Consider the following 9682-nt stretch of genomic DNA (forward strand, 5'->3'; position numbering starts at 1 on the left):
ATTTTTTTCCTTGGGAGAAATATTAACACACATTTTACAGGACCACTGGTCAATTTACAACCCCTATTTAGGTTTTTAGAATTCTACGACTGAACATGGGATGTTCTGAATTCAGAGTACCATCCTGTTTTGAGCTCCAACAAAGAGCGAAGTCTAAGGACCATCATCAGCTTTACACTTCAACAGTATCAACTGCCTACAGTTGAATGGTGGTTTCCAAAGCACCATTCGTCTTGTGCTACAGTAGAAACAGAAATCACACACTGGCCTGACCAGGTGCTAGAAAGCATGGGCATTAGCAAAACTATTTGTAAGTGGCTGAAAGACAGACACTGTGGAACCAGAACTAGGGGATGAAGAAACGAAAAATAAAAGCATAGTACTTTAAGATTGCGAACACTCTGAGAATGTTAACATACTTGTCACATAATTGAAGACTTAGTTCTTGATCTTCAGCGTCCAGGGCCCTGCTCAGTCCAGGCTGAGTTCCAAGCCTTGCTTTTTCTTCTGCAGTAGGTGCATCTTGTAAGAGCCTTAGGGTTTGTTCTGCATTATAACATAAACATCACATTTACAGCAGGAACGTAAGCTTATCTACTTATCATTGCCTTTCTTTTCTAAAGTTATAACGATATGTTGCTGGAGATTTGGCTATGCTAAATTATATATAGAAGGATAAACCTTATTTGGGTTACATTTTTCTGAGCAAACATCCATTAGTTCATTGAAAAATGAATCATTATCTGTTTCTCAAAGTAAACCCAGTAGAGCCTCTGTAAACTGACCACCCAAACACACCCAGTAGTCAACGTCAGGCACTAGGCCTACTGTGTGATACGTCATGTGACACATGTCCAGTCTATGAAAATTAGGTCAACTTAAAGAGGTGGTCAAGTATGGAGGTTTTACTGTAATTTCTTGTCTTGGTTAAGAATTGAGTGGCCCTTTTTCAAAAGCACATGCTGGTATTTTTCTGATTATGGGGACTTGGAAAGAAATCCCCAGTTTTTTGCAATATTTCAAAATGGGTTTCATGGAAACAGGAAGAAAGAAGGCACCAGAATCTCTTTCAGATGTGGCTTCTTCGTGAGCCAAGGATGTGCATCTTGAGGCTGGGTTTGGGTTTGGTTTCTCTTGGGCTCAGGAAATTAGAATCACAGGGAGGTTCTGCTGACTTTTAAAAACTCACTATGGGCTCGGTGCCTGTAGCTCAGTGGCTAGGTGCCAGCTACATACAGTGCAGCTGGCGGGTTCAAATTCAGCCCGGGCCTGCCAAACTCCAGCCAAAAAAGAGCCAGGTGTTGTGGCGGGCGCCTGTAGTCCCAGCTGCTTGGGAGGCTGAGGCAGGAGAATCGCTTAAACCCAAGCACTTGAGGTTGCTGTGAGCTGTGACACCACAGCACTCTACCCAGGGCAACATAGTGAGACACTGTCTCAAATAAATAAATAAATAAATAAATAAATAAATAAATAAATAAATAAATAAATAAAATAAAATAATAAAACTCACCATGAAGTATCACCACTAAGTGTCTTCCTTACTTAGATAGCACCTCACCAGACACCTGGTTCAACACTTCTGACACCTTTTCCCCCCATAAGCCTCTTACCCCTCCTCCCAGCAGTCATAAGAGGAGATTGTCATTAGCAGGGAACTGATGGTTCCCAGTCAAAACCTTCTGTGGGTCCCTTTCCATATTCAAAGCCCATTCCACTCAGCTCCTAATTCTCCCTGCCCGCGCCTTCCCCACCTGTGTTTACTTGCCTCTGTCATGTCTTCACTCCCTCAGACCCTGGAAGGCAGCCCCCATCCACCAAAAAAAATATTTTTTAAAAAAGGCTCAGTGCCTGTAGCTCAATGGCTAGGGCACCAGCCACATACACCGGAGCCAGCGGGTTCAAACCCAGCCTGGGCCTGCCAAACAACAATGACAACTACAACAATAACAAAAATAGCCAGGTGATGTGGCAGGCACCTGTAGTCCCAGCTACTTGAAGCAAGAGGATCGCTTAAGCCCAAGAGTTTAAGGTTGCTATGAGCTGTGAGAGCCACAGCACTCTACTGAGGGCAACAAAGTGAGACTCTGTCTCAAATAATAAAATAAAATAAAGACATAAAACTTGAAGAGACGGTGTGGCACTTCTGGGCTCCGTGAATATCACTAGCTAGTGAAGAGCTTTGGACCATGGAGATAATTTTGCCCTCTGTGGTACACTCTGCAGCAGAACTGTTAACTTGGAACCTTCTTGCTTTAGGACACCAGTATTTAATAGTATGTTTTTCTAATGATGGCAGCTGGCTCTGGGCCCTTTTTGTATTGCCAGAACTCCAAGAACTCCTTGGCATTTATATGAGCTGAGTCTATTCCTAGAGTGAGAGGAAATGAATTTCTTTGTGATGTTATTACAGCTCTTCATAAATCAGCCTCTTTCAGGGGCCCACAGAAGACAAGTCTCATTGAACACAGGTGTAGACTTCAGCCTTTATAAAGAACTTGCTTAATAGCATGGAACTACGACCTAGGGAATCACTTAGAAAAATTAGCCTATGGGCCGTACCTGTGGCTCAAAGGAGTAGGGCACTGGCCCCATATGCCGGAGGTGGTGGGTTCAAACCCAGCCCTGGCCAAAAACTGCAAAAAAAAAAAAGAAAAAGAAAAGAAAAGAAAAGAAAAATTAGCCTAAAACACCAATTCTATGCCATTGCTATGACATTCAGGTGGCAAAAGAACTTGAGCATTTTAGAATTTTTTTTTAATTTAAAACCAATCTCTCTAGTTAAATTTTGATAATGTCATTGCTATTTTTTTTACAGAACTTTTTATTTTTGAGCAGTTTTAGACTCATATAGATGTTGCAAAAATAGTATGGTTTCATTCAGCTTCCTCACATGGTAATAACGTTTTACATAACCTTCTTACAATTATCAAAACTGGGAAACTGATACAGGCAGGATACTAAAGTACAGGCATTATTTGGAGAGAACTAGTTTTACAGGCACTCATTTTTTATGGTGGTTGTATAGTTCTTTAAAATTTTATCATATATTATATATGTCAATACCACAATCATATTATTTCTTTTACAAATCAAAGATTTTTATTTTTACTTGAATACATTTTCAAATATGCAAAAGAGTATAGAAATTAATATAATAGATATCTGTTTTCAACTTAACATTTTGACACTTATATTTCAGAATGTTTCCAAGAATTAAAATAGCAAGATATTGCTAAAATGCCATCTGGTCCTTTTCCCTCTTTCTCTTTCTCCTCCTCAGTAAAGATTATTTCTTTGCAAGCAAACTTAAGCAAACAAACAAACTTACTCTGTAAATGCCCCTTACCTAGAAAGTTAAATGGTTATTATGTTCAGGCTATTTTTTGCTCATCAGAATTTTAAATTGTATTGTAAAAGATATTTATCTAAGTTTTTTTAATGTGTGATAGATATTAAATAACAATAAAGGATGTGATAATAAAAATAAAGGATTGCATAAAAAATAAAAAAATAAAGGAGTTGTTTACCATAGTGCCTCAGGCACAGTAGAGATGTTATAAAGTTGTATTGAATTATAAATGAATAGATAATCAAATATTTCTCTGATAAATTTATTTTACATTACAACCTCAAGTCATGTAAGAAACCACTTATAAATATTCACTTTCACCAATTGACTTTTTCAGTGGATTGACCATTTTACTAAATGGGACCATTTACAATTAACCTATAATTCATGACCACAATCCTAAAAGGGCTCTCTTTGGAAGACTGGGAGAAGAGAAACAGCCAGGAAGACTTCCATCCTACTTTGTTTTATTAAATAATAGCTTTATTTATAATGCACATACCATAAAACTCACCCTTTTAAAGTATACTGCTCTGTAGCTTTTAGTATAGTCACAAGTGTGTGCAATTTAATTTCAGCATTTTGATTATCTCACAAAAAATCCCCTTTCCCATTAGCAGTAACGCCCCGTCTCCTCCTACTTCCAGCCCGTGGCAACCAAGAATCTACTTTTTGTCTCTATGGATTTACCTATTCTGGACATTTTATATAAGTGGAATCATACAGTATGTGGCATTTTGTGACTGTCAGTGATTTACGACAGACTAATATCCCATTATCTAGATATGATATGTTTCATAATCACTCAGCTGATGGGCATTTGGGCTGTTTCTACTTTTTGGCTTTTATAAATAACGCTCCTACAAACATTCTTACACAGGTTTTTGTGTGGATATGTTTGGGCTTTTATAAATAATGCTTCTACAAACATTCTCACACATGTTTTTGTGTGGGTATGCTTTTTGATTTTTTTTTTTGGAGACACAATCTCACTCTGTCACCCTGGATACAGTGCTGTGGCATTATCACAGCTCACAGGAACCTCAAACTCTTATACTTAAGTGATCCTCCTGCCTCAGCTTCCTAAGAAGCCAGGACTATAGGCGTCTGCCACCATGCCCAGCTAATTTTTATAATATTTTTAAATATTGTATAATATACATAGGTTTCAACAATATTTTGGGGATATACCTAGGTCTGGAATTACTGGATCTTACAGTCACTCTAACATTTTAAGGAACTATGACCATCTCTGTGCCTTCATCTGCAGAATGAAAGCTCAGTCTATCTTCCTTAACCTATTGATATTTTACGCTTACCACTTAAAAGTCCTCATTAAAACAAGAAAGGTATAAATCTTTCTAGTAGGTGATTAGAAATCATCTCTCAGTTTGTGTCTGGGGCTGTGTGAGGTTTTATTTGGCAACACAGACGTTTACTTCTGTACCATGAAAGTTGAGAGAGAAGGATTGGATAGTTGTATTAAAATAAAAATCAATGGGGCGGCGCCTGTGGCTCAGTGAGTAGGGTGCCGGCCCCATATGCCGAGGGTGGCGGGTTCAGGCCCGGCCCCGGCCAAACTGCAACAAAAAAATAGCCGGGCGTTGTGGCGGGCGCCTGTAGTCCCAGCCGCTCGGGAGGCTGAGGCAAGAGAATCACATAAGCCCAAGAGTTAGAGGTTGCTGTGAGCCATGTGACGCCACGGCACTCTACCTGAGGGCAGTACCCTGAGACTCTGTCTCTACAAAAAAAAAAAAAAAATAAAAAAATAAAAATCAATGCTGTGTTGAAACTCACGATTATACAGTGTGGCTGGGGCACCTGACATGTTGGTTACAACATCACAAAGTTTACTACTTGTCAGAGCAAACCATGTTCTTACCTTGGTAATAAAGAAAAAAGCAGGTAAGCAAGTAAGGGCAGAATTCCTCCAGATGAGAGCAGAAAGTGCAGAACGCACCTGCACCTTTGGAAAAAAGCTTCAGGAGAAAACAGTCCACTCTCTTGGGATAGCAGGCCTGCGAGAGGATATCCCTGTACTCGTGCAAGGAGAAGACACCATCACATACCAGGCGCTGCAGCACCCGGCCCAGGCAGAATTCCCTCAGGATCTTCTCTTTGTAACTCACTGAGGTCTCTGACAGCCCCCGGTTCCTCTTTTCCTTTTCTGTCTGTGTCTTCGCTTCACAGTAGTAAAACCAAGACTTGGCTCCTCTTTCAAACATCCCGGCATGTGGGGAGCTGGGGAAGTCTCTCCCTCCAGGGCCTTGCTGCTTGGGGTCTTCCCTGGACAACATCCGCACCACAGGGACACCTGGAAACAAAGCTATCCCTGCCATCTGGAATTACGATAGATCTGCAGGAAGCAGGAAAGCTCCGGATTAAACCCAGGGGGCCACAGTGCTGCCCTTCTTGTCCAGAGAGGATTGAGCTGTGCTCATTAATCCTTCACAGCAGTAAACTTCGAAAGACAATCCAAGAAATGTAGTCTGGCTAACCCCTGTTCAATTCTTACTTTCAATCCCAAATAACCATTTCCCCAAAGTCCTCCCTGCTGCCACCAAATAATTATTTTCTTGTTATTTTATTTTTGGGGATACATTGAGGATACAGAGAACCAGGTTACACCACTTGCTTATGTGGGTAAAGTCCGTCTTATAATTGGGTCCCTCCCCCAAGAGGTGTGTCACACATCGTGACCCCTCCCCTTCCCCCTTTCCCTCTCTCTCCTCCCCCATATCCCCACTCCCTGCCGTGTACTAGCATCAATTGTCCTCATATCAGAATTTAGTACATTGAATTCTTGCTTCTTCATTCTTGTGATGCTTTACTATTCTTGTGATGGGTTTCTACTCCATCCAGGTTAATACAAAGGCTGTAAAGTCTCCATCTTTTTTTGTGGCTGGATAGTATTCCATGGTATACATATACCACAGCTTGTCAATCCATTCCTGGATCTGTGGGCAGTTAGGTTGTTCCCACAATTTGCTGATTGTAAACTGAGCTGTAACAAACAGTCTAGTGCAAATGTCCTTATGATAAAATGATTTTTTTCTTTCTGGGTAGATGCCCAGTAATGGGATTGCAGGGTCAAATAGAAGGTCTAGTTTGAGTTCTTTGAGGGTTGTCCATACTTCCTTCCAAAAAGCATACTTTCTTCCAAAAATGTTGTATTGGTTTGCAGTCCCACCAGCAGTGTAAAAGTGTTCCCTTCTCTCCACATCCACACCAGCATCTGCAGCTTTGAGACTGTGATGTGAGCCATTCTCACTAGGGTTAGGTGATATCTCCAGGGTGGTTTTGATTTGCATTTCTCTGATAATTAGGGACAATGATCATCTTTTCATGTTTGTTAGCCATTCATCTGTCTTCTTTAGATAAGGTTCTATTCCTCTCTCTTGCTCATTGATCTAAGGGATGGTTGGCTCTTTTTAAGTCAATTAATTTGAGTTCTCTGTAGATCCTAGTTATCAAGCTTTTATTTCGGATTCATAATATGCAAATATCTTTTCTCATTCTGATGGTTGTCTATTTGCTTTGGTTGTTGTCTCCTTGGTAGTACAGAAGCTATTCGGTTTAATTTAGTCCCACTTGTTTGTTTTGTTGTTGTTCCAATTGCCACTGGAGTCTTCTTCATAAAGTTTTTCCCCAGACCTATACCTTCAAGTATTTTCCTTATACTTTCTTCAAGAATTTTTACTGTTTTATGCCTTAGATTTAGGTGTTTTATCCATCTTTAATCAACCAAATGTTCGTTTTCAGCATTACGAATATACTGTGCTCAGAGGCTCCATCGTAAGCTAGAAAGATGCAGCAGGGACTGTGCCGTCATCTCTCTCTGGACTTTCAATACCGTAGTTGGGGTTAGCCACTGTGCTGTGCAGGAGAGCTATTGATAGTGAAGAAAAATAGGTAATGTCAGTTGTTCAATAGGTGTTGTAGTTTTATTAAACTGTCTAGCCTGGGTGTCCTATACCCCCTTTTATTTCTCTGCAGCAAATTGGAAGAATAAAAGTTGCCTCAGGCCACACATTAAATATCTGGACACTAAAGATAACGATGAGCAAAACAAAAGGTCTGCGCATACTTTTTGCAATATCTGCCACCACAAATAAGCAAAAACAGGGCCCCGATAAGTTAGCACATGGCTCTCAGGCCCTGGGTCAGACACCCCTGGGTGCTGCATTCTCCTTCTTAGTAACATAGTTCCTTTCTGTTTTAGAAACTCAAAAACTTGCAAGTGATCACTTGGTTAAATAATTCAATCCATAAATGACCTCTCTCTTCTGATCCAAGCCTCGTGCCCACTTAATGAAACCAGATTAGGAAAAGGGATTATGGTCAGCTCAGGGAGGTTGCCGCCAAAAGCGATGCCTCCCTACGGATTGTGCAGATACTAATACAATCGCTCAGAGCCAGCCTTCGTTTACACCTGCCTGGCACCTGGCAGGCCCTGGAGCACCCTCAGCACACTCCTGGGCCCCATCTGTCCAGTGCCTCAGCCCTGTTTTTCCCCAGGGGTGGATCCGAGTGAGTTATGGCATGGGGGCCCTTCTCCCACTCACAGTGCCTGTGTCTTTCCTCTTTAAGACCATGTACAGATAAAAAGTGATTTAAAGAAGCTCACATATTTCTTATTTTTTTCCAGTTAGGAAACTGGGGAAAATATTATCATAACCAATGTGGTCATGGTAAAGTTCTTGGCAAATAAACCTTTTCTGTAGCATCTGTGTGGAAGATTTACTTTTCAGAAGATCAAAGCTCCTTTGCATGGCCAGGTCGTAGTAACTGTAAGTAATAACTTTTGCTGGCTTTGCTTCTGACCTTGTGTGTGACCTAGAGAGAATAACTTTGTCCCTACACTTCATCATGTTCACCATAGGGTCTGGGCCTTGCCAACCCTGCAGACACTACCCTTCCCAGGTTGACCAATTCCCAGAGTTAGCAAAGGACTCGCCTGGAGCCTGCCTTTCCTATGCAAACCAAACAACTCGGAGCCTGCTCCCCAAGCACCTGCCTCCTTTATCATATAACAATATCTGACTTCTTTTCACCCAAGTAGTTTTAGCTTACATGCCACCTCCCCACTCTATGAAAGGTAGCCCTGCCCCCATTCTGTTGGTATCTTTTCCCTACATTATTATTGTTATTTGTCAACTTGACTTTTTTCTAATCCTACCTGTACCACTTTCCAGGAGGAGAAAGGCTGTCTGCACTCTGGGCTACCTAATCACTCCAAGGGCCTGGTACCCAACACTAGTGACAGCTAGTATTGCCCAGAGCCCTGAAATTATTCAAACTAGCCAGTCCTAAACTTGCTTACTCTGCCTCACCACTTCCTTCCCACGGAAACCACAATAAGGCTCGTGCCCATGTTTCCTCCTGGTCCCTCTATCTCCTGACCTACCTGGTGCCACCTCCTCTCGGGAGCTGAGTAACAAGCTAGCTTGTAGCACTCATCTCCTCATCTGTTGGCCTCCCCGTGCCTGAATAAGAAAAACTACATCTAAAAACACTGTGGCTCAAGAGGCTAAGGTGCCAGCCACATACACCTGAGCTGGCAGGTTCAAATCCAGCCCAGGCCCGCCAAACAACAATGATGGCTACAGCCAAAAAATAGCCAGGAGTTTTGGCAGGCACCTGTAGTCCCAGCTACTTGGGAGGCAGACGCAGGAGAATTGCTTGAGCCCAGGATTTGGAGGTTGCTGTGAGCTGTGATGCCACGGCACTCTACCCAAGGTGACAGTTTGAGGCTCTGTCTCAAAAACAAAAACAAAAACCCCACACCCATTGCAAGTACAGACCTGGGGCTGGGCCAGGACAGTGCTGTGAAGCACTTTGAGCTTTGTGAAGAACTGGGGCAGAGACAGTCACAGAATCCCTGCTATGTTCTTCAGCATCAGCAATTTCTGTGAACACAGCCCTCATTGAAACTTCTGAGAGAAACAGTGCCATCCTGTGGCTTTTTTGTAGTCTCTCAGGTCATTAAAACACACACACACAAGAAAAACAGACTATTTTTAGAGAAGTGGGGTTCCCATATACCTCCTGCCATCAGCATCACTTCCAGACACATTTGTTACAATCATTGCACCTCCACTGATACAACATTTTTGCCCAAAGTCCTTAGTTTCTGTGAGGGTTGCATCTGGGTGGTGTACATTCAATGGGTTTGGACAAATGCGTAATAACAGGTGTTCACCATTAGTGCATCACACGGACGGTTTCACCACCTTAAACACCCTCTGCACTCTGCCTATTCATCCGTCCCTCCCCTCAGCCTCTGCCAACCACTGATCTTTTGACTGACTGCGTAGTCCTGCTGCAGGCCGT

At 42.0% G+C, this 9682-nt stretch overlaps 1 protein-coding gene across 1 annotated transcript; it reads right to left on the bottom strand.

Moving 5' to 3' along the window:
• Window positions 1-302: 302 nt before the first annotated feature.
• LOC128579270 (uncharacterized) lies at window positions 303-5730 on the bottom strand. The gene is made up of 2 exons (XM_053581439.1): window positions 5232-5730; window positions 303-546 (listed from the first exon to the last, which is right to left on the bottom strand). Exons 1-2 carry the CDS (start codon window positions 5686-5688, stop codon window positions 347-349), a joined length of 657 nt encoding a protein of 218 aa, XP_053437414.1. The 5' UTR covers window positions 5689-5730; the 3' UTR covers window positions 303-346.
• Between the last annotated feature and the right edge of the window lie 3952 nt (window positions 5731-9682).

This window comes from Nycticebus coucang, unplaced genomic scaffold (assembly GCF_027406575.1).
Source record: "Nycticebus coucang isolate mNycCou1 unplaced genomic scaffold, mNycCou1.pri scaffold_43, whole genome shotgun sequence".
In the NCBI taxonomy this organism is placed as follows: Eukaryota; Metazoa; Chordata; class Mammalia; order Primates; family Lorisidae; genus Nycticebus; species Nycticebus coucang.

What these genes read in the sequence shown, in the direction of transcription:
- LOC128579270 (XM_053581439.1), bottom strand. Translation starts at nt 5,688, where the DNA reads ATGGCAGGGATAGCTTTGTTTCCAGGTGTCCCTGTGGTGCGGATGTTG. An exon ending in CTTTTTTCTTTATTACCAAG is followed by an intron (nt 547 to 5,231) that starts GTAAGAACATGG and finishes GTTATAATGCAG; the next exon opens with AACAAACCCTAAGGCTCTTA.